General features: G+C 38.2%; 3 protein-coding genes across 3 annotated transcripts in view; all 3 read left to right on the plus strand.

Moving 5' to 3' along the window:
* The first annotated feature begins 726 nt into the window (after positions 1 to 726).
* Positions 727 to 12,849, plus strand: LOC306754457 (nuclear receptor-binding protein-like). The gene is made up of 18 exons (XM_079238476.1): positions 727 to 852; positions 1,215 to 1,623; positions 2,135 to 2,257; positions 3,423 to 3,524; positions 3,623 to 3,712; positions 4,432 to 4,472; positions 4,596 to 4,690; positions 5,176 to 5,259; positions 5,497 to 5,555; positions 5,639 to 5,737; positions 5,862 to 5,994; positions 6,560 to 6,650; positions 6,960 to 7,010; positions 7,332 to 7,467; positions 7,558 to 7,611; positions 7,765 to 7,828; positions 9,837 to 9,892; positions 11,002 to 12,849. Exons 2-18 carry the CDS (start codon positions 1,390 to 1,392, stop codon positions 11,059 to 11,061), a joined length of 1,572 nt encoding a protein of 523 aa, XP_079094602.1. The 5' UTR covers positions 727 to 852; positions 1,215 to 1,389; the 3' UTR covers positions 11,062 to 12,849.
* A 241-nt stretch (positions 12,850 to 13,090) lies between these two features.
* Positions 13,091 to 17,031, plus strand: krtcap3 (keratinocyte associated protein 3; the record flags this gene model as incomplete). The annotated part of the gene is made up of 7 exons (XM_079260535.1): positions 13,091 to 13,150; positions 13,247 to 13,299; positions 14,393 to 14,606; positions 15,240 to 15,299; positions 15,382 to 15,579; positions 15,701 to 15,835; positions 16,960 to 17,031. 7 exons carry the CDS (start codon positions 13,091 to 13,093, stop codon positions 17,029 to 17,031), a joined length of 792 nt encoding a protein of 263 aa, XP_079116661.1.
* Positions 17,032 to 18,608: 1,577 nt separating this feature from the next.
* The window catches only part of LOC306774986 (frizzled-3-like), a 30,278-nt gene continuing 23,086 nt past the window's right edge, over positions 18,609 to 25,800 (plus strand). The window contains exons 1-2 of the mRNA XM_079265188.1: positions 18,609 to 18,720; positions 19,677 to 20,614. Coding sequence (XP_079121314.1) covers positions 20,309 to 20,614 — 306 coding nt within the window. The 5' untranslated portion in view covers positions 18,609 to 18,720; positions 19,677 to 20,308. The remainder of the gene's footprint in view (positions 18,721 to 19,676; positions 20,615 to 25,800) is intronic.

The raw sequence follows: 25,800 nt of genomic DNA on the forward strand, positions 1-25,800 counted from the left end.
GCTGTGCCGTCGGTCAGCAACGAGACAAGAGAGTTCCCCGCTAAACACTTCCGCTTTCGTCTGAACCTACAGCGGCGGCTCTGGCTCTTGTCTTGTCATATTTATTTTTATATATATATATATATATATATATATATATATATATATATATATATATATATATATATATATATATATATATATAGTTTTATAATAATAAAATAATTATTATTATATAAAAATATAATTTCTAAATGTTATTTTATAAAAATGTGCCTTTATTATGTTAGACAGCATGATAAAGCTGTCTAACATGAGTTTTAAACCTGCCAGCAGCTTTTGGACATAATAAGTATAAACGCCTCAATTAGCTCTGAAATTACATTTCCAAAGACACGATTAATCTTGGTTTGAGCTTACTAAAAAATTACGCCTCACGTACTTAGCAGCAAACGTAGTTTTAGACAGCAAAAACTTAAAAACTATTCATATTCATATTCATAAAATTATACATTGCCCTGTTCTGGAGTAAGGCCAAACAACAAAACATTGCAGTGCTTTTTCTATAGATTTACTCCTGTGTGTTGTTATAATAACAAAGCCTTGTAATGCAAATAATTATCTTTACATTGTAATTTATGTTTAAATTATTATAATTTTAGCTTAAAAGCTAATTACCATTCCTGCGTTTTTTCTGCGCAATCGAGCGCTCCTCGAGCGCAGCCCCGCCCCTCCCACTCCTGTTGAGGGAAAGGGACTTGAGATGCTACATTTTTTATGGCGAACTAGCATTTTTGTCCACACCTATAATTTACTGCGTTTATCAATATGTAGCTCAAGCTTTTTTAATTTGCGGCATTGCCCTGTTTCGTGGTAAGATTTAGTATTTTGTTCTTTAACTTTTAATGGTAACAATTTGTTTATTTTTCTTTGAGTAGCTGTCTCGCCTGGAAAGTTAGCAAAGTAGTGGGTGGCTGAACTTCAGGCTAACATTATCTCCGAAAATGAGCTTCAACAAAGCCTTAACAGCTAAGCTAGCTAATTTATGTTTAAGGATTTACTTAATTTTGTTATATTGTTCTGTAACAGCGATGTCCTTACGGGTCAGAGCAGCCTATAAATCACAGGGACACGATTTCGGTTTGTTAAAGTAAATAGCCACCGTACTTATAGCGTACTGTTTAGTGTAGATGTGTCCCTTTACAATATTTTCCTTTTTATGTGTTGTTGTTTAGAGTTCTCCCTCCCCGAGCGTTTTAGTACTAGTCTGGCCTTGGACAAGGAAATAGATGTGTGACCTGTTCAAACAGCGAGAGGAGAACCCGAGACAGAGGCATCCCATCACTTGTTGCCGCTGACGACCAGGAACCTCGTGAACTCAGGTGTTTTAAGCTTACAAGGTTTGTGAAGATGTCAGATCCAGAGGTGAAGGGGACTCCTGATACAGAGGGGAAGTCAGAGTTCACAGCTGGGAACGTGTTCAGCGTTTCTCCACAGGTACAAAGTGGAGCGTCTGTGACTTCCTCTGGGGCCTCACTAAACCCTCCTGCCACCTCAGCAACAGAGGATGAGGATGAGAGTGAGGATGAATTGGACATCCTGGAGGAGAGTCCATGTGGCCGCTGGCAGAAGCGTAGAGAGGAGGTGACTTCTTACCACACATTTCCACTCACACCACGAAGAGACGGATTAAAATATTTCAATTTTAAGTATCATTATAGCATTGGTACAAACAGTATTCCTTTTAACTTCTTAAAACATCCTTATATCTGATTATGACAGTTGTGTAAGCCTAGAAAAGAAGTCCAATCCATTACATTTCAGATTATATGAAGAAGACATTTAATCCGGATTCATGAAGTTGAGTGGAGGGATTGCATAAAATTTTTGTTTGTATCCCTTCCTCATGTTATCTTTTCGTCCTTTCCTGCATCAAAAACTGAGCCACTCTTTGTGGCTGCTGCCCCAGCCTGCCTGGTCCTTTTTGTATGTTTGTCTGCTCTTGGACAGGTTGTACTGGAATAATTTTGTTGTACTGGGACGCTGGTTCAATCAAAGTGTGTGTGTGTGTATGTGTGTGTGTCTTTGTAAGTTATGTTTTGCCCCTGTTGAAATATCTCATGAGTAAGTGTTTCCTTGTTTCCTGTAAATAAAGGTGAATCAGCGTAACGTCCCTGGGATAGATGGAGCGTATTTGGCTATGGACACGGAGGAGGGAGTGGAGGTTGTTTGGAATGAAGTTATGATTTCAGAGAGGAAGAACTTCAAATCACTGGAGGTGAGGCCAAGTGTTGTTCATGATGAATAAAACAATCACAACAATTAGCATTCATTTCTTTGTGGATAATCATGTCTTGTGCAGTCACCTGACTAGGAAGCACCAGCAAAAACACATTTTGTTTGTCGGTTCATCTGCGGTGAGGTCCCAAAGTGGGTCAAAGACTACTTTACTTGATTTAATAGATTTCATTATCCTGTTATTTGCGGGGCAAAAATAAAGAAATAAAAATACCATCTTTGTGGAAATAAGACAGAAACAAGTATTTGTTTTGACAGAGAGGCAACAAAGCATCTGATGTGTGAATATTTGAATTAAACTAAAATAAATAAACCTCTGATTAGATTTAACTCAAGAGTGGTTCTTTAGTACTCGCATCAATCAATGACTACACAGCAGTCAGCTGCTCAAGTGAGATCATTTTCAGTAACAAGGTTACATGTTAATTTAGTTTAAAACAAAGTAAAGTTGTTTCTTTTTATGTTTTTTACTAAATCAGCAACTTCAGACAAACATGTTTGTAGTGAGCTGGATTTCTTTATGTCAGTATTTCCAATCACTCTCTGGACTGACCAGATAAAAAACAAAAACATGTAAATGTGGATGGATTTTAGCCAAATAAAAATATAAAATGTTTCCAATATGGTCGGTTTTATTACTTCTAATACTGAAGCTGTATGTCTTTCTCAGACACTATTTGTTATGGGGGGAGGTTCATCGTATAGAGAGACTGGAAATTATCACCAAATCAGAATATTTTAGCCCTGCAAACCTAGAAAGTTCCTGAACTTTACCTAGTTCTGATCCCTAAGCAGCTCCTTGGTGAATGTTTATACAATCTATCACACTTAAGATTAATCCCAAAAGTGAAAATATGGATGTCTAGGACAGTACTTGAGTTAAATGACAGATTTCTTTTCTGTTTTTAGTTAATTTTTAATTGCATGTCTAATAGCTTTATGTTAAAGTTTTACCATTTTATTTCATTCTATGTTCCATGTTACACCATCACACTAGGAAAAATTCCCAGTTTGTGACAATGGCACTAAAACTATTTCTGATTCTGATTGTTTGAATAAAATTACATTAAAATTCTATTGTGACAAATTCCCATTTATTACAATTTTATTACAACTGTACTTTTGTTATTTGTGCTTTGTTTTAGGAGAAAGTCAAGGCCATATTTGATAACCTGATCCATTTAGAGCATGCCAATATTGTCAAGTTTCACAAGTACTGGGCTGACACAAAGGACAACAGAGCCAGGGTGAGTCTCATACCAACCCAGTGACTAGTGTTAAGACTTGATGCTGAACCATGCCTCTCTGTTTGTTGTCCTTTATCACCCATTTCTCATTTTCCCAGGTGATATTTATCACTGAGTACATGTCATCTGGGAGTTTGAAGCAGTTTCTGAAGAAGACAAAAAAGAATCACAAGACCATGAATGAGAAGGTACCTTCCTTTCCATTAAATATCTTTTATAAAATCATGTTTTAAATAGTGAAGAAACGAGATTTGTTATCTGAAACCATTGGTCATTTAAAGGGATGCACCGATCCACTTTTTGGGAGTTCCGATCCGATACCGATATCAGAAATGTGAATATCTGCAGATACCGATATTTGCCGATACTAAATCTGTTTATGTAAACATTATTGTGACTATGGTTATTATTGTTGTTATAACTGTGTCGGATTTCATGTGGTTGTAATAAATGACCCATCCTTTCTGAAGTTACCTAACCAATACAAACATAATAACATTACAGATCTAACAATTCCAACAAGTTTTATTTTGATTTGGCACATTTTACCCAAATACAACTATAAATGTGTGGTTTTGAAACAAAGATCTCACTTTTAGTGTAACAAAAAATGTTACATTTTAACATTCAAGACATTTTATTTCTTATAAAACATGTTTGAAGCATGTCATCAAACACATCTACACTAGCTTGGCTAGTGTGGTATCAGGTATCGGTTGTGGTATCAGTACACTTTTATTAATACCAAGTACGAGTACACAAGCTTGGTATTAAGCCGATACTGATACTAGTATCTGTGCATCTCTAGTCATTTAAATTATACAGTAATGATGATTTGTACAAATGTTTGGAAAAAGGCATAGTTGGTTCATATAGGATTCCTCTGATGAGGTGTTTGGTCCTACAGGCTTGGAAGAGATGGTGCACACAGATCCTGTCTGCTCTCAGGTCAGTTTCTGTTTTACATGTGTTCTGGTAAATTGGAAGTTGTCATTCACATGGTGATGATCCAGATCCTGAGTGTATACTTTACATGTCCCCCTCTGCTCCCTCCCCCTAACCGTTGTGTAGTTACCTCCACTCATGTGATCCACCCATCATCCATGGCAACCTGACCTGTGACACTGTCTTCATTCAGCACAACGGGCTCATTAAGATCGGATCAGGTATAGAATTACCATGGTTTCCTCCCATCACTGTAGGTAGTGTAGCTGAGAAACATTTACAGAGTTCAGTTTGACTAAATAAAGATTTTACGTCACTTAAATTTAATCATAAATTAACTGTCAATGACTGTATGAACAAAGGAAAAATCTTATTTGAACTGTCCAGACCATCTATCTGGTAAAAATGACGTTTCTCTGTTGCAAAGCAAACCTGCTCATTCTGTGAGATGGAAACAAATGTGGTCTTTAGTGTTGAATATAACCACTGTGTGTTTACATACTGCTGTAATGAAGTCTATCCATCACACCTAAAACGTCCTCCTTGCTATAGTTAAACATTTTCCTCCCTCCATGTTCCTCCTACTGTCACACCTTCCTTGTCTTTATCTGTTCATACACTCCTCTTCCTGCTTCATGCTCCACAGTTGTCAGATGCTACTTGATGTCTTCCTCATCAGTGTTTTTCCTGCTTTTCTCATCTACAGTTGCTCCAGACACCATTAACAACCATGTGAAGACGTGCCACGAGAAACAGAAAGACCTGCACTTCTTTGCCCCAGAGTATGGAGGTAGTTATGACAAGAATCAGACTTCACTGCCCCCCCCCCCTCAATTGTTATAGATGCATCAAAATAAAGAATTATATTTAGAGCTTGTATTTGCATAGATAGTTGAGTGGTTGCCTTTGAGTCAAAAGATGAGTGTGCCAAAGTTGTATTTCTGGTTTTCAAGTTTCACTCTGAATTCAGGACTAAACAGTTATGTTATGTAGTGTGTTACATACTTTCTGTTGTGTGTTATTGAAGCTGATGACGATGTAACCACAGCTGTAGATATCTACTCATTTGGCATGTGCGCCTTAGAGGTGAGTTGGAGTTCTTCAAAGCATAATATATTAGTCTGAGCCTTTTGCAAAGCAGTTTATTGACATGCTCTGATGCGTTGCAGATGGCACTTTTGGAAATTCAGGGGAATGGAGACTCGTCTTACATTTCTCAGGAAGCTATAAACAATGCTATACAGTTGCTGGAGGACCCACTGCAGAGGGTGAGAGGCAGAGTTCATGACTATCTGTAAATACACCAGATTAACATTTGTGTGTCCTGCAATGAATTGATCAGAAGTTCAGAACCAAAATGTTTTGTTTTTTCTTGTTTTTTTTTTTTTTTAGGAGTTAATCCAAACATGCCTTGAGCATGATCCAAGCACAAGGCCGACAGCTCGGGAGCTGCTGTTTAATCAGGCTCTTTTTGAAGTTCCCCTTTTAAAACTGCTGGCTGCACATTGCATTGTCAGCCACCAACGTGAGTCCTAAACACACTGAATTATACACAGAGTTGCTACATTCTTGTGACTAGAAACAAATCAGACATGTTTACTTGAGTGAAGACATAATTAGTGAGGCTAATTGTCTGAGAAAATGTTTCTTTGCCTTCAGTACAAACAACTTGTCAGCTGTCTGTGTCCCAGTCCATTTGCTGATAAACGCATAGCTGGAGTCATACTGTCAGCTGAAGATTTCAGCAAGTCTGCTGATGTTTATTGGAAATCACAATAGCAATACAGGGTTTTCTCTAGGATTATTTTTAAAAACTGTGTCCACCATGATCATTTACATGTAGCGGAAACCCGACTATTTTTGTCATTATTGCCTAACTTACAGTTTGACAAAGATATTGTTTTGCTTATTTCCTTTGCAAAGTTTTAAAGTAGTCTGCTTTTGTTAAAAAAAAAAAAATTAAAAAAATAAATAAATAAAAAAAAAAAAAGACTTATTTTTAATGTAAATACAAGTTGTTTAACAAGCGAGGATTTTAGAGGGATTTATCCAGAATTATCTAGTTCATCATGACTGATGATGGTTTCCAGACATGATTCCTGAGAATGCCCTTGAGGAGATTACGAAGAAGTTAGATCCTAATCTGGTCCTTGCTGTGACTAAAGAAGATGTTCAGCTCAAGTAAGTCAAAAAACTGTCATCCAGAATCATCTGTCAGAGTCGGGAAGGTGAAAAGTGAACCGATTAAAATGTATCTAATAACATTGTGGTAAAGAGTTTGTTTAATGTCAGTATAATTTTATTCATGCATGTAATTAACAAGGAATAAATCTTTTGTGTTGGCTGTAATGTCAAACATTGTTGTTCATCCTATTGCTTTATTTTTTTGTCCTATAAAAAACACAGTGTAATACTTTAAAGTTTGTGCTGTTAACTGCATCAAGCACTTAACTGCATGTTTGCCCGTGTGATATTCCTTTCTCCATGTAGGTTGTCTCAGTTTCCTGCCCTGGAACTTGACAAATTCCTGGAAGATGTGAGGTAAGAAGCAAACAAATGGAAACCAACATTCAGAACACATAAACTGAGTTTGTAAAAGCCTCAACATACATGATCTCTCCACGTGGGGGCAGTAGTGGACTATCACAGTTATTAAGGTGATATAGCCTCCTAAAGCAAATATCTTGAAGTTTTAACTAATCTTAAAGTTTAGCATTTAATTTGTTTCAGTCTTGTAGTTTTTTTTCTATTCTTTTTCTGCTCTGCAAACTTGTAAAACTTCTCTGCTCTTCCCTCATTCTGTCTTTCTCTTGTCTTCCCCACATCTATTTGTTTGTTACTGCAACTCTTCTTTTGTTTTAGGAACGGTATTTATCCAATGACAGCATTCGGGGTGCCCTGTCCACATCAGGCTCAGAAGGAAAGCATCAAAACTCCTGTGGTCATCTCCTCAGTCAAACCCCCCACACCGGAACCCACAGAGCTTGAAACACGAAGGGTGTGTAAAATAAGTTATAATTCATTTAATAAATACATTTATATGGATTTCACAAGTTAAGTAGCAAAGTGTGCATGTTTTCTTCTGCAGGTAATTCAGATGCAGTGTAACGTTGAGTCTGTAGAGGAGGGAGCAAAGTATCATGTAAGTCTGGAAAAATATTTCTAGGAAGATTATTTGTTCAGTTTGTAGTTCAGCATCTGAGTTCTTCTCTTCTCACATTTTCAACCATTTTTATTCACAAACCGAACAGCTTAAAGGGTTAATAATCTTCTCTGGTTGTTTTTCTCCTTGTAGCTGACGTTGCTGCTGAAACTGGACGATAAACTGAATCGACATCTCAGCTGTGACATGTTACCTCGTAAGATCAACTTCTGTCTCCAGTTTTATATTACAAACAGCACAACAAACATGCACCTCATGTTATAATAAAAGTATTGTTATTAAATTAAGACATTCTTCCAGGCATATTTGATCAGGAAATCAGCTTCGAACAAAGGTTTTTTTTTTTCTTTTTAAGTGGTTTTACTCTGATGTAAGAAGTATTAGAATACAAAGTGAGAGTTTTAATGAAGTATTGTCAACCTGAATAGTTTATGAATGCAAAAGTCATTTTTAGTTGCATGAATTATATTTGAGGTTATTATGACTGAATATGTTAATACAGCTTGACAAATACCCGTTTTAATACGTAATGGTTCTTCGGCTCCATGTCGGTCATGATGCATGCCAGAAGAAGAGCATGAGGTTTCAGGGAGAGCTCAAATGTTCTCACAATATACGAAGGCAAGACTATTTTTGTTGGTGACAAGCCGTCACTTGTGCAATGAAAACTTGTCTCCATTTTCAAATATACATTTTTGCCGGAAAGTGTTGCACTAAAATAACACATCATTATATTTTCTCCAAAATGACTTCTTCTCAAATCCAATATTATTATTTTTTTTATTTACTTGCCAGAAAATCAGTCTTTTCATTTCACTGATTTGTCACCAAAATACAGATTTTTCCAAAGGGAAAGTAAAACAGAACATTTGGTCTGAATGTTGTAGGCAGTGTGATCTAATGCACAGACATACAATAGCCATGGTGGCCATTTCTAATGTTGCAGACGTGTGGGGAATGTCAGGACTGCGAGAGGCTGCAGCTGACAGCTGTCAGCTCCTCTGCCCAGTTCTTCCCAGGCTTTCATCTCCCTGTCTCTCATTTACACACACACACACACACACACACAGTACCTCTCATGCTTCCATATGTCTAATCACTTGACATTATCTCTCCTGCTTTCTCCTTTACTTCCTCTCACATCATATGTCTTTTGCAGTTGCACGCCATAATGCCACGGACATTCATGTGGTATCTCCCTTCCATTCGTATTTATCTGTCTCACAAACACACCCTTTCCTCCTTGTAAACAGACCTACTTGGTACTGAGGCGATGTTCTTCAAATTCTTCCTTATCGACACACCAAAGTCCAAAGTCACACCAGTATGGTCAAAGGGTCACAGAATCACTCAGATTTAACCCCTTAGACCAGTTTTATGATTCTCCTCCACTCAATCCAAACAGATTCTAATCAGTGTTGTAAAATAATTTTATATAAAACCACAAGCAGTTGGGTTGGAGGGGGGTGGGGGAGGGGTCTCGGCTTATGTATTAGATTGACTATAAATTGACAGTTGGTTAAAACTGTTGAGCCACAACAGCTCGTCTGCTCACGAAGAAAGTACCTCTTTAGTCTATTAACACAATTTAATGAATTAAAAGTACTTCCATTAGATATATTATCCATTTATAAGTACTTTAATACTAATAGTAATAGTACTTTCTGTTATTTATGCTTCAGGAATTAGAAAAAATTTTCCATTTGATCTAGTTTGTTCCTAATGGTCAAGTCACTCCATGATTTTATTTTGTGCGATGTTTTTGTTGTCTATCATTTTCATCTCTTCACATTTCAGTTTGTAGTTAAGTTTATTTGTTAGCTGTTTCTAATGTCAACTTTAATATTTGGTTTAATGCAAAGAATTTACTGTTTGTGTTTATATAAATATAAACATTGCAGGAAAGGTTCAGACAGAACGGAGAGGAGTATAATGTCATGAAGATGTTCTGCTGTTGCATCAGTGTTTGTCGCGGCTTCCAAAACGGAGGACAAAATCTGTTTTGGGAGAAATTCAACAGATTATAAAGTGCAGACATGGAAATATCTGCACTTATATATGCAAGGTGGAATTTGGATCACTTATTCTGAATGCTATGTTTACTCAACCCTCACATACATGTGTGTGAGATGGAGTTCATATAAAAATAGCAGGAAATTATTAGAAGACTAACCACTGTAGTGGTGTGTGTGTGTGTGTTTCAGACGAGAGTGTTCAAGAGCTGGCTGGAGAGTTGGTGCAGCTCGGCTTGATCAGCAAGGTGGGCATCTTTTGTGTTCAGTGGACAATCACGTTGGCTGTGTGTGACATATATAAATATGCTGTTCATTTGTTTGCAGTTGGCCAAGCTTGCATAATTTCTCTAACACGCACTGTTGGAGACTGCGTTAAAGAACATTTTGTCTGATTACTGTTGCATACATGTGCCCTGCTTCTTACTTAAGACCCACACACACGTGCAATCACTTCATCTCCATGGGCAAAATTAAAAGTAGGTGCTTGATGTCTCCAACCTTTTAATGGATTAATAAAATAGTTTTCTATCAGATCTCTACTATTTGATCATTTGTCTGTGTTAAAACTAGTCAAGTTGATAACAGGTTAAAGTTAAAAAAGTTTAGTCTCCCAGAAAGACCAGGAGAAACTCATCTCCAGTAGACTGGACTAATGTAATGGTCTTTTAAGAGGACTTCCTAAATAGAGCATTAAACATCTGCAGCTCATCCAGATCTTGCTGCCAGAGCTCTTACTGGGACTAAGAGGTCTGAACACATCACACCAGTTTTAAAATCTTTACTCTGGCTTCAAGTCAGTCACAGGATAGATGTTAAAACCCTGCTGATTGTTTATGAATCCCAGAACGGTTTAGGACCAGATTACATGTGTGATGTGTTCAGAGGACATAAACAATGCAGAGTTCTTTGATCCAAAGACTCAGGTCTACTGGTCCAGGCCAGAGTCCAGGCCAGAGTCCAGGCCAGAGTCCAGACTAAACATGGAGAAGCAGCATTTAGCTGTTATGCTGCAAACATGTGGAACAAACTGCCATGGAGATTAAACTCTTACCAAACGCAGACACTTTTAAATCCAGGTTAAATCGTTTCCCTCATGGGCCTATGCATGAAATCTGCAGAGTAACTTTTAACTGATTTGGTTTTTTATCATTTTAATATAATTTATTATTTTATTTTGGTTTTGCTCTTTGTTGTTGTCTTTATACTTCTTTAAACAATCTGTAATGCTTTTAATGTTTCACGTAAAACACTTTGACTTGTCTTGTACATGAAAGGTGTTCTACAAATAAACTTGCCTTGCCTAAAATATTTTTGTAATATTCTGAATTGCTGAAGGTAAATTTTTTCTCCACAGGTGGACCAAGTCAGAATATCCTCACTGCTTGAAGAAACCTTCATCCAGGCTCTTCAATAGCAAGTCTCTGCAGACACACACTCAAATTTGTGACATGCTCCTTTTGGACATGCAGCACAGTGATTGTAATCTTTTTTATTTTTAGTTTTTCTTCACCATGGCTTTTCTACAGAACATTGGTGATTATGTGACCAAAGGAGCGAGCTTCCCCTCATTGGGGAAGAAAAGTACCTTTAAAGCACACAGATCCTTTCCACCTTTACACCCAAATGTTTTTGTGTGTGTATAAAACATTCGGGGTTAAGTCATCGTAACCTTCATAAATGCTGTATCAGACCCTTGATTCCAGCTACATTACATTGAAACCAAACTTTTCATTGTTCATTTGTGTCTTTGGAGAATTTGGTCTCAAACTTCTCAGAGAGCTGATTCTTTACTGATGTCCCATAGCTAACTGCTAAAAAAAAAAAAAAAGTCACGTTACACTTTTTTCACCTTCTTTTTATGTCTCCTTCTGATTTGGGTCACTTTATTTTTATAGAACATTCCCATATTTTGTGACAGTTTGTTTAACCAAGCAATTGCCTACATGGTCAAGCACGTGGAATAGTTTGTAAACTGGATTTAAGGCAGTTGACTATTAAAAGATATCCATAATTTAAGAAATGTATGTATGTTACAGCATTTCATGTTTTGAAATAATTTTGCCAGTTTTCTTTGGCAGATTTTCACTTGCTTATTTAAAGGTACTGTGAACTTGGTGTTGTTGAATTTCTGTTTTTATTTATCTTGTTTATTTGTGGGCGTTTTTAAGATAAATTCTTCTTTATTGTAAGCGTACAGGCCTTAAAGTCCCCACCCCTCCTCTCTGCTTTTATTTTTGTTTTGTCTAACTTCTCTGTGTACAGTTTGCTGCCTTTTGAGTTCATGCTTACTAGTCTGCCTTTAAAACTGTTCTTATAAGAATTGTGTACAAAACCTGGTTGCCATATCTTCTGTAAACTGGACCATTTCTTCTTTTCTTGATTTGTCAGCACGTGTTTTTATGTAATTAATACTAGTCTGAAAATCTTCAGCAGCCACACTGAGAGTCTGAGCTTACTGCTTACTCGTTTGCATACTGACAAGTTTTACTGCAAACTAAATGTTGAATATATGATTCTGAATTCAGAAGCTTGAATACACCATCTGACAAAATACAGGCCTTGATTAGACTTAAATTAAGGCTGGATGTTAAAGATGGCCTTTTAGTGACATTTTGCCTCATAATTCTGAGTGGACTACTGGTACTACTGTGTCTAAAATCTAATACAATTCAGAACCATAAACGTGCCATAATAGTGCAGAGAAAGGAAAATGTCAACATTTCACATGTGGTGACATAAAATCCTTAACCTAAGCTTTCATTGTTTTGATGCTGGTTATTGATCTATGTTTCATTGCACTCCTCATTCTGTAGATCACAGTAATCTGGTAACTGCAGAGGTTTATCTATGAAGTATTATTTTAAAATGTATTCAAGCTACTGTTCTGCACCATCTAGCATGTGTTGTCCATTTTATTGCTTTGTTTAATGTCATTTATGTGTATCATAAATTGCTAAGATTGTATCTTCCCAAAGATGTGCTCAGTTCAGCCTGAGGCTCAGTTCAGCCTGAGGAATGTCAATGCACCACCTCTTGCGCAGAGAAGTGGTTCAAACCAACCAATGTGACCACCGCAGCTTTGAGTGGGCTCCCCATTTGTTTTGCCTTCCCACCCCATAAAATGGTGGTAATGAAACTGGTTATTAAATAATCGTACAGGTTTGGCAGCTCTAGCCTGTTACTCCATGAGGTGAGCTTTTATTGGAATGTCTTGGGTTTTGTATGACATGTATGTCAGAAAATGCTTGTGACTTTTTCCTGAGGTTTGTATCCTGACTAAAATTCAAAGTAAGAATGCTTGTTCTTGCAAATAAATGTGTCAACTTCTCACTTCAAAACAGTTGTTTTGAGCAGATTTATTGCAGGCGATTAATAAAAGCGGGTCTGCAGGTGTTGTGACAGAATAATCCCACAAAGACGGCCTGAGTTAACCTGCAGTACCCATGGCGGCCATGAGCTACACACCATATTGTATTGAAGTGGTCGAGTCCAGTGAGCCACAGGTAGGTTTCAGGTGCGTTTAATGACGTCATACAGGAAGTGGACAGAGGGACGTCGGTGTGGCTTCGAGTTGCTGTTTGTTTGCGTGAAAATTGCAGACATTGTTTTATTTCGAGGAACTCTTTACCTACTGCAGAGATGTGTACCTTCGGTAAGTGTTTTACACGTCACGCAGGTGCTGGAATACTGAATGTATCGTTTACCTGATAAGCTGAGCTGAGTCCCACGCGATCTTCCTGACCAGGGCATTAATGTCCACGGGCCTACAGCGGGTTACATTTGAAAACTATTTAATGTTTCCTCTTGATTTGTTTTTCACCAAAAGAAAGCGCGCAGCCGCGTGCAATTGCAGTTAGAAAGGATCTGAATATTTAAACCAACGTCACATGTGACCGTTAAACTCCTCCAGCCAGCAGTGTCAAGCTTCATACAGAAAGTGTTTATTGGTTAATAGTTGAACATTTTCAGTCTCTGTGAGCATTATACCACTAATAACTAAGTTACCTGGACTCTGAGTCTGCAATAAAGACGGATTTATTACTTTAAAATTAAAGTAAATTCTGTCGAGTTTAATGGGCAGCTGACAGCTTAGAAAGGGTTTTTTTTTTCTTCTTTACCTTTTAGATCTCACACACAAGCCACAGATTTAAGCACATGCTGCTGCCAATAGACATATTTTATGTCGTGTGAATTAGCTGATGTTGATGGTGTATAAACCGTGAGCGGGATAAAGCCTATTTTATTTAGTTTATCATCCTAATTCAGTATGTAACTGAGCATAGGCCTACACATTGATATTCAAATCTAATGGCAGATTATCTGAATAAAGGTGATTGTAGATTTTATGTTTAGCCAGTAGTAATAATAGTGTTATTATCATGTGAAAAGGTGTTATATCAGCGGAAATGTCAACTAAATGTGCATCTGTTATTTATTTATAAACACATACTGTTGTGCAGTTATTGTTCTTTTACAATATGAGCATTCCTGACTCAAACCTGGGCTTTACATAATGTGGGTTCTTTCCAGTTTCTCCAGTTTCCCCTGCAATCATGAGCTGGATTAGGTGGACAGAAAATGAACAGATGGATTACTATTGCTGTTGTTACAGCAATCACTTACTGTTAATTCTCAAATTGAAATATTATTATTATCCCTTAAATATTATCCCTCTTTACACAGAATGAGTGTTTTGCTCTGTTAAAAACGACCACCTTTGCTTTGACTTCTGCGTTTATATCCAGAAATCATCACTTGTGTTTTTGCTATGCAGATAAGGACAAAGGACCAGGGAGGCTGATGAAAAAGGGGTTAACTCTCATTCTAGTTGGGCACATTAACTTCATCCTCAGCGCGATTGTCCATGGCAGTGTCCTCCGCCACATTTCCAAACCCAGCCATCATATCAGTACTGAATACACTGTATCCAACATCATCTCTGTCACGTCAGGGCTGCTGGTGAGTCACTTCTGTAGAATTTCTTTTCTTTTGAAGTCAACTCAGGCCTTGGGGTGAGAAAAATCTGCAATTTAAAGAACAATCAGTGCACACGTCTAAACACACGCCAGTGATCCTGTTTGCCCTGCGCATCAGAGCTCCGTGTGTCGGCAAAGGTCTCGTAGTGTATATGGTGCTTTGGCGAAGTAAAAGTCTTGTGTATTTTTCTCTGTAATCAAGACTGAACTTGCCTGTTGCAAGGGAGCCTGTTCTTCAAACCAATCAGTAATCCCTCAAGGGTTGGCCTTATTATATTAATAAGTCATAGAAACTGACACTTGCCAGTGAAAAGATTGTTAGCTTTCACTTCTTTTCTTAAATGTCTCCAAATGGGATTTGAGGAGGAAGCATAAGTAAAAAAGCAAATGAAACCCATAGATATCTGACTTTACCTGCTTCTCATTGATGGCCTCTTATTTACTGTACTTTGTTACAGATTCATTTAATTTCACTTTGTCTGAGAGCTTCTTAGCTTGACTTCCACATGAAAAGTATCACATCCCCGAGGCTAGGACTACTTGTCATGCACATAAATTAATGAAATCCGACCTTGGTCTAGGCTGAAACACTCACCTTATCATTTCTATCTTACAGAGCATTGCCTCTGGGATTATTGCTATTGTGGTGTCAAGGAACCTTCATGATTTTAAGCTGGTAAGAGTTCAATCTGACCTCAAACACTGACACACCTACTTTTGTTTACTGTGTGTGTGTGAAGTTGCCTCTGTGTCTTCAGCAAATAGGACTTTTGATTGCATCATTCCTGAACGCCTTGCTCTCAGCAGCGTGCTGCACCGGGCTTCTCCTGGCTATTAGTATCACTATTGCCAACGATGGCAAGAGTCTGATGTTTGGCTGCAACGACACAGTGGTGCCCATAAATGCTCGGTCGCCTGTCAGTGCACAATGTCCATTTGATACCACACGGATCTACGTGAGTCTAAACGTTCAAACTTTTGATGCTTCTGTGACATTTTAGGCCATACGATCTCCTCAACAGAGCATCACAGGAGGAGTGGTCCAAACCTTCATTTCACCGACTTCTTGTCTCTCAGGACACCACCCTGGCTCTGTGGATCCCTTGTTCTGTGTTGTCTGCAGCTGAGGCTGGACTGTCAGTGTGGTGCTTCATCGTTGGACTAGCTCTCAGAGGACTGACACCCTGTGGGAACAGCTACATCAAAGAGCAGGTGTGTATCTTTGTGTGGGGCAGGCGGATGTGCTTGAGGGGTGTAACTGTAGTGTGTGTGTGTCTGAAGCTCTGTCTGACTCGCACATCCACACACAGTTGGTGTAATTCAAAGACAGAACTTATTCAGTCTCGGGATATTCCATGTCAAATCAACCAGGAAGTTCCCCCTTCAACCCCGCATTTTTCTTTCCTTTTTTTTATAAAACACTTTTGTGAACAATGATAAAGTTCCAAATATTATAATCATTTTAGGACACTTGAACAAGATTTCAGAGCCTCCTATAGAAGTGTCGAAATAAGGGGTGTCGTTTTTATTTTTCAGCTTGATCATTAAGGAAGCTTGAAAGTTTCAAGACATGTGTACTTTGTGCTGTAAGGGCTTTCTGCCAGATTTGACACAGTTTCTGAGGTGGGCTTTGTATTACGTCTAACAAAATGAAAGGCAAAACTGACTTTAAAGATCTTTTTTGGTTAAAATATTCGCTCTTTAACTTTATAACAACCATCTGTGGGTAACTGAAGAGTTTTTAAGGGACCAGGTGATTTAATTTGACCAAAACTGACCTGTTAAACTAAATTTGATACAACTCATAATTTAAGGTGTACTATTACATGTTATTTTGCCATTAACTGGTCAGTTTCAAGATTTTTTATTTTTATTCTGACTAGAGGGGAAAGTACACATGTAAGTGTTGTTTTATAACTCTTATTAGTACACGTGTAATGATTTGAATATAAAATTTAAAAATGTGCAATACAAAAAAAATGAGAGGAAGAATACTCATCGATGAAAGCAATCAGCTCTCTTCCCATTGTTCATATTTAGTTTAATAAATCTGCCTGCATTCCTACAGAAGTTTATTATAAGTTCAACAAGCAAGCATTTACTAGATTCCTCACAACTTTCAGATTGGTGGTGGATTTGGACATTTTTGTACCATGTTGGGTCATTTTTCGTTGCCTGTATCTGACAAAAAAAATCCTAATAAAATAAAACAAACAGACCTGAATTTTTCTGTATTGTACTTTCCTGTCCTCATACAAACACTGATAGTAACTTCTATCTAACCTAAACAGTTCCTAACCATGTGATCAGTCCCTATGCTTTTATTTATCTTCTAGTTGAAGGAAGAGGCTGAGTGCTCTCCTCACAGCCGTCGCCTGATTGGACGTCACTCCAGTCTTGAAGCATGAAAAAAGCATGAAGTGCAACTAAATCCCAAAGGCTTCGCTGTATGTGTGTACATATAGATAGATTTTACTACAGCCTGTTGGGTGAGTGTCATTATAATACAGGAACTGAGATGGATAAATTGTTATACTAATGTCATTTCAGTGATATTTTTTATATAAAATCGGTGGTAAAATGATTAAAGATTTCTCTGGTTCAAACTACAGGACTTGTATCACCTTTATGAAATTCATTGTGCAGATAACCAGATATCGGTCTGAATGATGCAGTAAGATGTGAAATATTCTTCAGTTTTTGCTGTATGACTTTGATAGTCTCATTTTGGGTTTTATTGCCAAATATGTCATACTTTACATGCATTTCAGTGTGAATAAACCTTTGTTTATAGTGTTTTTTTTTTTTTAGATGATAAGCATATTTTAACCTGCATAAATTTGCATTTCAGCTAAATCTGTGTTTTATTATTTGATTGATTCTTCATATTTTTGAACCACTCCATTACATCTGAGTTTCTGTGAGGTGTATTCAACAGACCACAATCTGTTTGTCTAAATTCTTCTTTGATAACCACAACTGTTATGTGGGATGATGTCCAAAAAATTGTGCAATGCTGTGTGATTTATTATTGTATGTGTGTGTATTATCATGCTGGACAGCAGCTGACAGCAGCTTAAGTGCATATTAAAAGAAAACTGTTTGTTGAACACGGATTAGTGTAATATATTTCACAACACTGTGGTACATTGTGAGTATTTTCTACATTTTATTTTGTGTGCACATTATTATTGGCTAGATTTGTACAAGAACATGTTTAATTTCTGACAAAGTGCTCCACAGTAAGAGAGAGAGAGAGAATTGATCAGACTAAGCGATTAATCAAACATTTGAATAAATCAAGTTTTGGAAATATTCCTTGCACTGTTTATTTATTTAGTTTATTTATTTTTCATGCAAGCAAGATGTTTTAACTGGGTCAATTTGTTCATATACAGTACTGGTACAGAATGTTAAGTGGGGTCACATTAAGAGGTTAAAACCAGTATGTGGGGCAGCGGCCTCAGCTGTCTCAGTCATGGACCCCCCACATCTCATTGACACAGAGGATCAGATCAGCTACGAAACGGTTAATCTAGTGCCGTGCTCAATCGTGTGGAAGGAAATCATAGTACACAGTACTAATCCTGTGGTGGTACGGATAAATACTGACGCAGTCACAACATTAAAGCAGGACTTTGATGTCTCAATTCAAAGGTAAGGGTATATTTTAAATGTCACGATGAAAGTGGGGAAAAGAGTGATGTTGGTAGGAATATCATGGCCCTTCTAAACTTTGAGTAATGGTGTCAGTTTCTTTAATTCGCCCATTTCTTTGTGTAAAATAATGGATGTTTGAAACATAAGATTGGTCGCAATTCTTATTAACAGCCGTCAGCTTTTCGTCCATGTATTGTGTGCACGAGGTTGCGATAGCTTTCCATACAGTCCAAATGATTCCCTCTGTTGCCACATAATACGCCCACATTTATGCTTCCATAGAGTCACTTTGCGTTTCTGCGCGGTCACGCAAAATCCGCGGTCCCGATGTGTCGGCGGCTGCAGGCAACCAGCTGCACACAGTCAGTCTACAGTAGGCTACACTGCAGTGAACGGAGCCCAGGACCGTCCACGCTGCTCGGTTCCCGTCTCACAAGGTAAAGCACCGATGGCCGCAATGCTTGAGGCGACTGTTCAGTGCCTTTAATTGTAGGAAAACCGGGCGGACTTGGACAACCAGCCCTTTAGAAACGCTGCTCAAACAGCGCGCCGCCGCTGTCTTGAGGAGACTGCGGTGACAAACAGATTGATTGTCGGCGATGCTTTCGTGTAACCGCGTGTTTCTCTCCTGAACAGTGAAGATGCATCACTGAAGGACACGTTGTCAAAGGTCTGTTTAATGAAACCACCGTGTTTTTATTTAGTAAAGCCAAAAAAGAAAACAAACAAACGCCACGTTGCTGCACGGTTAAGCAGGTTTTAACTAAAGTAATCAATTTAATATCATTAATAGCAGCTAGCTGTCAGCGCGGCTGGAAGCTGTGTTAGCTCGAGCTGTGTTCACGCAGGTACACGCTGTAAGCGTGACAAGCTGGCTCATATTTATTTTGATAAATGCTTCGAGCATATTCCTAAAGTTTCCAAACGAGCCGCACGTCAACACACTCAGTCGCAGTGTGTGAAACCTCGCAAGGCGGCGTTACTGTTGCCTGGTCAACCTCACACACACACGCCAGCGGAGGAGCGTCTGATCCGCTGCAGGTGGGACGTTCACGTCTCCGGCGAGGCGACAGCAGTGGACGCGGTTTGCTGTAAGCCTGCTTCATGCAGTCTGCAACATGACCCCACTGACTCAACGCTCATACAAGAACATAATCTGACACTGAGACAAGCCAGGGCTTTTTTTTTTTTTTTTTCTCCTCAAGAAGAATGTCACGCAGACTGTCAGAAAAGTCTTTGACACTGGTTTAGTTATCATGATGCGTTTTAATCCTTACTTTGGCTTGAGGTAGGAAGGGTGCGGCTGACAAGAGACCGCCCATGATACAGTCAATTTGATGTAAATCCACTTTTTGTCAACCATTAATCCTCTGTTTGTGTTTTAAACCTGCAGGACCTGTTTTGATGGATCTAACCCACTGTACCAGTTTGATGTAAGAGATGACATTTTGTCTTGGACAGGAATTGGCCAGATTATTTAAATTTCTGTGACGCACTGAAGTCTCAACAAATGTCTGGTACATCTCTGGTGATACAGTGAGCAGAAATATACAAGTAGATCGACAGTACTCCACAGAGGACCTCTAACAGATGGCTGATGGTGGGGCTATTATCTGAGCTTTGCACCCCGTTTGGGATGGAACAAGCAGAAGCTGTTTTTGGCCAGGATTGCCGCAGGATGTGGAGTGACTCCATTTAGTTTTTTTTTGTTTTTTTTTTGGATACTGCATTTTAAGGCAGACAAGAAGAACAAGCACAACAATGCCTGGAAAGTTTGAGCACTTGCACAGAGCTGCTGTTTGCACAGCCTGCAGATGAACTGGGACTGTTCAAGCTGCATATATGTACAGAGTGGACCCAACTTGTGGATTTCAGTTCATGTGGGATTATTGCATTTACCTCCACTGCTGACTCTTTAAAAATGGACATGTTTGGTTCTAATCTTGGCTGCCAGTTAGCTCAGTTGGCCGTCTAGATAATGATGATGAAGACGGTAATGGCATCAGTTTGAATAGCTGTGGAAATATGCTGAACATTAAAATAAAAGCGCACGCAGGAGGAGGATGTGCCAGAGGTGGATTTCCAGAAACTGTAACAGTCAGCTGCAGACAAAAAGGTACAATCTGCTGTTCCATCAGCCTTCTTCCCCTACTTGTCATCTGCCTGGTTACACCAGCTCTGTCCATCCATGTGGAGTTTATAGAGAGCCACAGTGAGTTTAGCTGTGAGCCCATCAGACTGAGAATGTGCCAGGGTCTGCCTTACAACACCACCTTTATGCCCAATTTCCTCAATCATTACGACCAGCAAACAGCTGCACTAGCCATGGAGGTAGGTTTTTGTGTGTGTGTGTGCGTGTATTGTTGTTTTTGAGCATATGACTGTGTATGCGGTGTGTCTGCACATGATAGAAATGGATGGATGGTGTTTAGAATAATATGCACATGGCACTAAATGTTCTTTCATATACTTCCATTTATTTATTTTTTAATTACTTTTTGTAAAAAAAAAAAAAAAAAAATGGTGACGAGGTGTAAAAATGGAGAATAACTACAAAGTAACAGCCTGCAGAGTTTCATCTTGTCCTGTCATGCACCTGCTGAGGACAAAAGGATTCCACATACAGCCTGAAGACATAGTGTCACTGTTGCACACATAAAACGGTAAAAAAAAGACAAATATTCAACTTAAAAAAGATTTCACACCTCTGTTAGTATAGCCTGGAAATGCTCCCCTCAGGCAAAAGCCTTATCCATCATCAGTCCATTGTTTCTGCTGTTTATTCAGTCAGGTGCTGTAAAATTAACACATTTGTTTGCTTAATCGTGGTAGTCCTTTTTTTTCTTCTTCTTTTCATTGTGTGATTATGTGACTTTATTTGCAAAATAAGAACACAATACAAGTTCTAGAGCAGCAAGACCCATGGAGATGACCCGTATCCTTTATCATCAGTGTACACATAGATGGTTTGCGCAGAAACAATGGAGGGGCCTCATTTCACACGGAGAGAAACGACCTGTTTTCTGCAGCCGCTGCCGCAAAACTCTAAATCCATAAGCTGTAAGATACACAAAGCCAGACTTGGAATGTCAAGGAGTTAAAGTGAGCAGGGGGAAAAAAAACCCTGAAAGAGTTATACTTGATCTGTCTTCCTCAGGTTACAGATCCATCTTCTCGCTACATGTCACTGCTTCATGCCGACGCAGATGAATGTGTTTGTACTCAAGTCCTGCCTCACTCACTGACCTTTTTTTTTTTTAAAAAAATTATGAGCAGTAGCTGACAGACAGAAGGCGCTATCAGATCAGCGGCAGCAAAGGAAAAATGTCATCCAGTGTGGCGCTTATGTGATTTTCAGGGTCCAGAGAAGTGTCTTTGTGCAATGCTATTGCTTATAAGCAACAAAGGATAAACAGTGCTGTGTTACACGCTGAGTGCAATACTAGGCACACACTATCCATCTTTATCAAGTTACCTCTTTTCTACTTCTTTGTTTCCCTGGAGAGCATGAAAGCGTACAGAGTAAGGTGTTGCACAGGAACTATGCTGTAATTAGCTCTTTACAGCAAGTTTTATTAGGCAGTGTAAGCACTGTACAGGGATCTGCACATATTGTGATGTGTTGTTCTGAAACAGGCTATTTTATCACGCTAATCTGTGAACAAGTCTGAGTCCACACACATTACACAGCATAATTATACTCATGTTTTGGCTACCACACAACTGTGGTTAGTTTGGACAACCCAGAAGGACAACACATCCAGTCATTTGAATTAATCTGCTCCCAGCTGTTCATAGTTGGCATATTAAATTACCCCTGTTGAAAAGCAGATGAATTTGGACAAGGCCAGTGTTGGCTGGGCACATTGCATCTTAATCCTGGGGGGGCTTTTTTTTATTTTTAGTTCATGATTTATAAGTATTTTCCCATGCCAAGAACAGATAACTGTCATCCCAATGACCAAGCAAAAGGCCGGGGGTGTATTCTACTTATTTTATTACACAAAGGGGTTTCTAATATATTTGCTTTTTTTTTTTTTTTTATTTTGCTTAAAAATACAGTTGTGTGGATTGTCAGGGCTGCTACTTTTCTTCTTAGGAGGTTGGAAGGATTAGGAAACACAGCCTGTGCATCTTGACTCTGTTCAGTGTGTTTTAAATAGACGCATAAACCTCTAAAATTATGGCATCAACTCAGCGCATGTAGAACTGTGCAAATGTTCACTCATGTCAATTCCCCAGCATCGTGTCAAAACATGCCGTCCCAGAGATTATAAGAACTGTCTGTTGTTGAACTTGAATTGACCCAAATGAAGAAGCAGCTAAATAACTGACAGTCATGGGAGAGACTACTTTTTGGAGATGGCTGAGTAGCAACATGAGCCCCGTTAGTTATTCCTGCTCTGGTCTGCTTTGACCAGGCGTAGTGGTCCTAGTGGGAACCCTGGAGGAAATTTAATAATCTTTAACTGCAAACGCTGCCGGCATAATGCCAGCTTGAATGAATGTGTGTTCAGACGTGCACTGCAGGCGTGTGCACAGAGTATCTTAATGTGAACCTTCAAGTTAATCTGCATCTTCTCTGACTGTATCTTTTTTGTAAGTGTTACGCGTTACACAGCTATGGTGACTGGACAGTGTGTGTAGAAATAAAAGCAAAGATTTACTTTTTAGTGGAATGAAACTATGAAAAATAATTTTCTGTCTACTTGTTATTATGAGTTTTTCCGGTATGTTTAAGGAGTTATTGAGATTTTATAAGGCGTGCAACCCATGTTTAATCCCTTTGGTCTGCATCCATGTCGGCATATACTGATTTACTTTTTGTTTCCAGTCAGTCTGATTTCGAAGGTGCTTAAATTAAAAATGTCTTTGTCAAAGTCCAGTAGTGTTATTTAAACCAACTTGAAAAGTCATTTTGAATCAAACATTATATGAGGTTGCGTTGGGATATTTGCTGCTCAAAAAGTAAATTAAACAACTGTTGCTGGATCAGCGTGACGCATGAAAGATGCCTTAATAAAAGTGGAGTCATTGTCGGCAGCTGTTGCCGTCACTGTTCTGGGTCAGATCTCATGATGAATGTTTGCTCTGCCTCAGTGGCAAAGCTTGCGTGTTTTGGCTTTCAAATCCTTCTAGTGAGCTGTCATGTTATTTCTATTTCTGCTGTCAACATATTCAGGTTGTTTTTGTTTGTTTTGTGTGTATGCGTAAAGACGTTTTTTGAATCCAGCTTAATTTGAAATTGGGTGCAGTAGTGTGATCAGTTCCCAGTTATAACTGACACTGGGAATATCAGCTTTACTGGGTTTTTTTTTTTTTTTTATAACTGTTTTGGCTGTTTTAGTCAAGCAAAAGAAATGGATTATCCATGATTCATGACTGCTAACATTTGTTCAACATAAAAGCTTCTGATTCAGGTTTTTTTTTCTTTTTTCTCATGTAATTGTTGAGCTGGATTGTAGTACTTCCTGGATGTGTTTGCGTGTATCAACGACAGGGGAGGGTTACGATGCCAGCTGTCATCTCTCACTAGTGCTAACTAGCTGCTAATCTCTTTCTCAGCACCACAATGCTGACATTGATTCCCACAGACCATCAACCACCCCATCTGCCACAATAGTCAATTAAACCTTAGCGAATGGGGTGAGAGGCTGAAACATGAGGGGGTGGCCGGAGGTGGTGGTGGGGGGAGGAGGGGTAATAGAGATGAATTTAGAAAGTCACAAATAAAGATACTTTTGGGGAATTTTTTGTGTGCTTGGATGCATTCGTGTCCTTATGCAACAGTTAGAAATCTAATCTTTGCTCTCCATCTGCCACAGCACTACGTGGTTCCCACGAGATGAGCTCTACATCATGGCATAACCTCCTTTCCTTTATACGTTAAACATGCTATATTAACATACACAGAGCTCAGTAACAGAGAGGTGTACTGCAAAGTTCCACACGGCCAGCTTTGTTGGCCACAGCTGGCTCAAGAAAACTTTAAAAGTCCACTCAGAGATAATTGGCATCACAGAGGTGGTTATCGGCTGTCTTTGTTAACCCATCTTTGTTCTGTAGGCTTTGTGCGTGCTTCCTTTAGAAAGTGGTGTTTTAACACTTAATTTAACACTTCCTCTGAAAAAAACACATAAAAAATAAAAAAAAAATATCAAAATTTTATTTTTTTTTATTAATTGAATATTTATTGTTAGATCCAAGTTAACATAAATATTCTATCAAATGCATATTTGGCATCATGAGAAAAAAGGTTTTACATTATGAAACTAGTGGACGACTGAAGCATGTCTGTGTAGCGCTTCATGGCTTCTCATGGAAAGTGAGCTTCAGAATTCATCAGAAACACTGACTGGTGTGAATGGTTTCATTTTTGTTCTTTTATCTTTGGTGTGTTCGATAAATTGACGTGGTCAAATTTTTTTTTTTAACTTTTTTTTTTTTTTTATGAGCTTTCTATTTTTGTCTTTCTAGATGGTCATTGTTTATCTCCTACCTGCCCTGCTCATCTACTATAAACACATTTATCCAGAGTTGGAAACCCTGCATTGTCTTACCACAGTGGTTAGTGTCATACCAGAGGCTTTGTGAGACATTCATTACAACATGAGTTAAACCATCAGATGAACTATTTATAGTGAAGATGCTTAGACACTATATATAGGGTGAATCATACATACTTGACATATTTACTTTGATATCAATATTATGTTTAAAATAATTAGGTTTAAAGGTTTTTGTTCTTTTCAGTTTAATCCTTTCTGTAAACTTGTCTAAAGATTTTGATTTATTCGATAAAACTTTTAGAAATAGCTCATCTTGTTCAATATTTTCTTTTATTTATTGTATTAGTAAAAATGCTTTTATATTGGGAGAGTTCCTGTTTGATGCTGTGGAGTTTAGACATCAGCATAAACAATCTTTGGTTAAAAGTGGTTGATTTTAAGGCTTTATGAACATTAGCTTAGGTTTGGTGTGGTCTGGCAAAGAATTTTGTTTTCTTTTAGGTCTAAAATACCCAAATGATTCTTTGACACAACTAGGTTAGATTTATTTGACTGACACAAATGTGTCAAAACCCATTGTTTTAGTTAATTTCCTCGTTTTAATAGCAGAAACTTGTTTTGTTTATAAATTACGTTTTCTTTTTTGAGTTAACATCACAGAGCAATTTGCACAATTAATTTTGACAGCATGAAACAGAAGATTTAAAGGCTTAACATAAAGATTTAATAGACCGAAGAAGGGTTTTCTGTGGTGACGTTACAGCTCATTGAGTTTTTCTGGACCATCAAAGCATAGTCTGTCGTTAATCCCAGTGAAAGACATTGGACTCTGAAAACCAGAGAGTCCTAACGGCCAGTGGAGAGAGGACCATATGATTAATTTAAAACACTGTTAATTAACCAAATGGACAGTTGTCAGTCAATGTATGACAAACACAAACTTGTGTTTTTAGAAAAAATCTGTTTAAGTAGAAAATTTTATTTATTACAGTCATTTGACTGTAAACC

The sequence above is a fragment of the Telmatherina bonti genome (genome assembly GCF_933228915.1).
Source record: "Telmatherina bonti genome assembly, chromosome: 1".
NCBI classification, from domain to species: domain Eukaryota; kingdom Metazoa; phylum Chordata; class Actinopteri; order Atheriniformes; family Telmatherinidae; genus Telmatherina; species Telmatherina bonti.

Excerpts from the sequence above, each read along its gene's own strand:
- LOC306754457 (XM_079238476.1), top strand. The coding sequence starts at position 1,390 with ATGTCAGATCCAGAGGTGAAGGGGACTCCTGATACAGAGGGGAAGTCA. Across the intron at positions 5,260-5,496 it reads CTTTGCCCCAGAGTATGGAG|CTGATGACGATGTAACCACA; the intron begins GTAGTTATGACA and ends GTGTTATTGAAG. Across the intron at positions 5,556-5,638 it reads TTGGCATGTGCGCCTTAGAG|ATGGCACTTTTGGAAATTCA; the intron begins GTGAGTTGGAGT and ends GATGCGTTGCAG.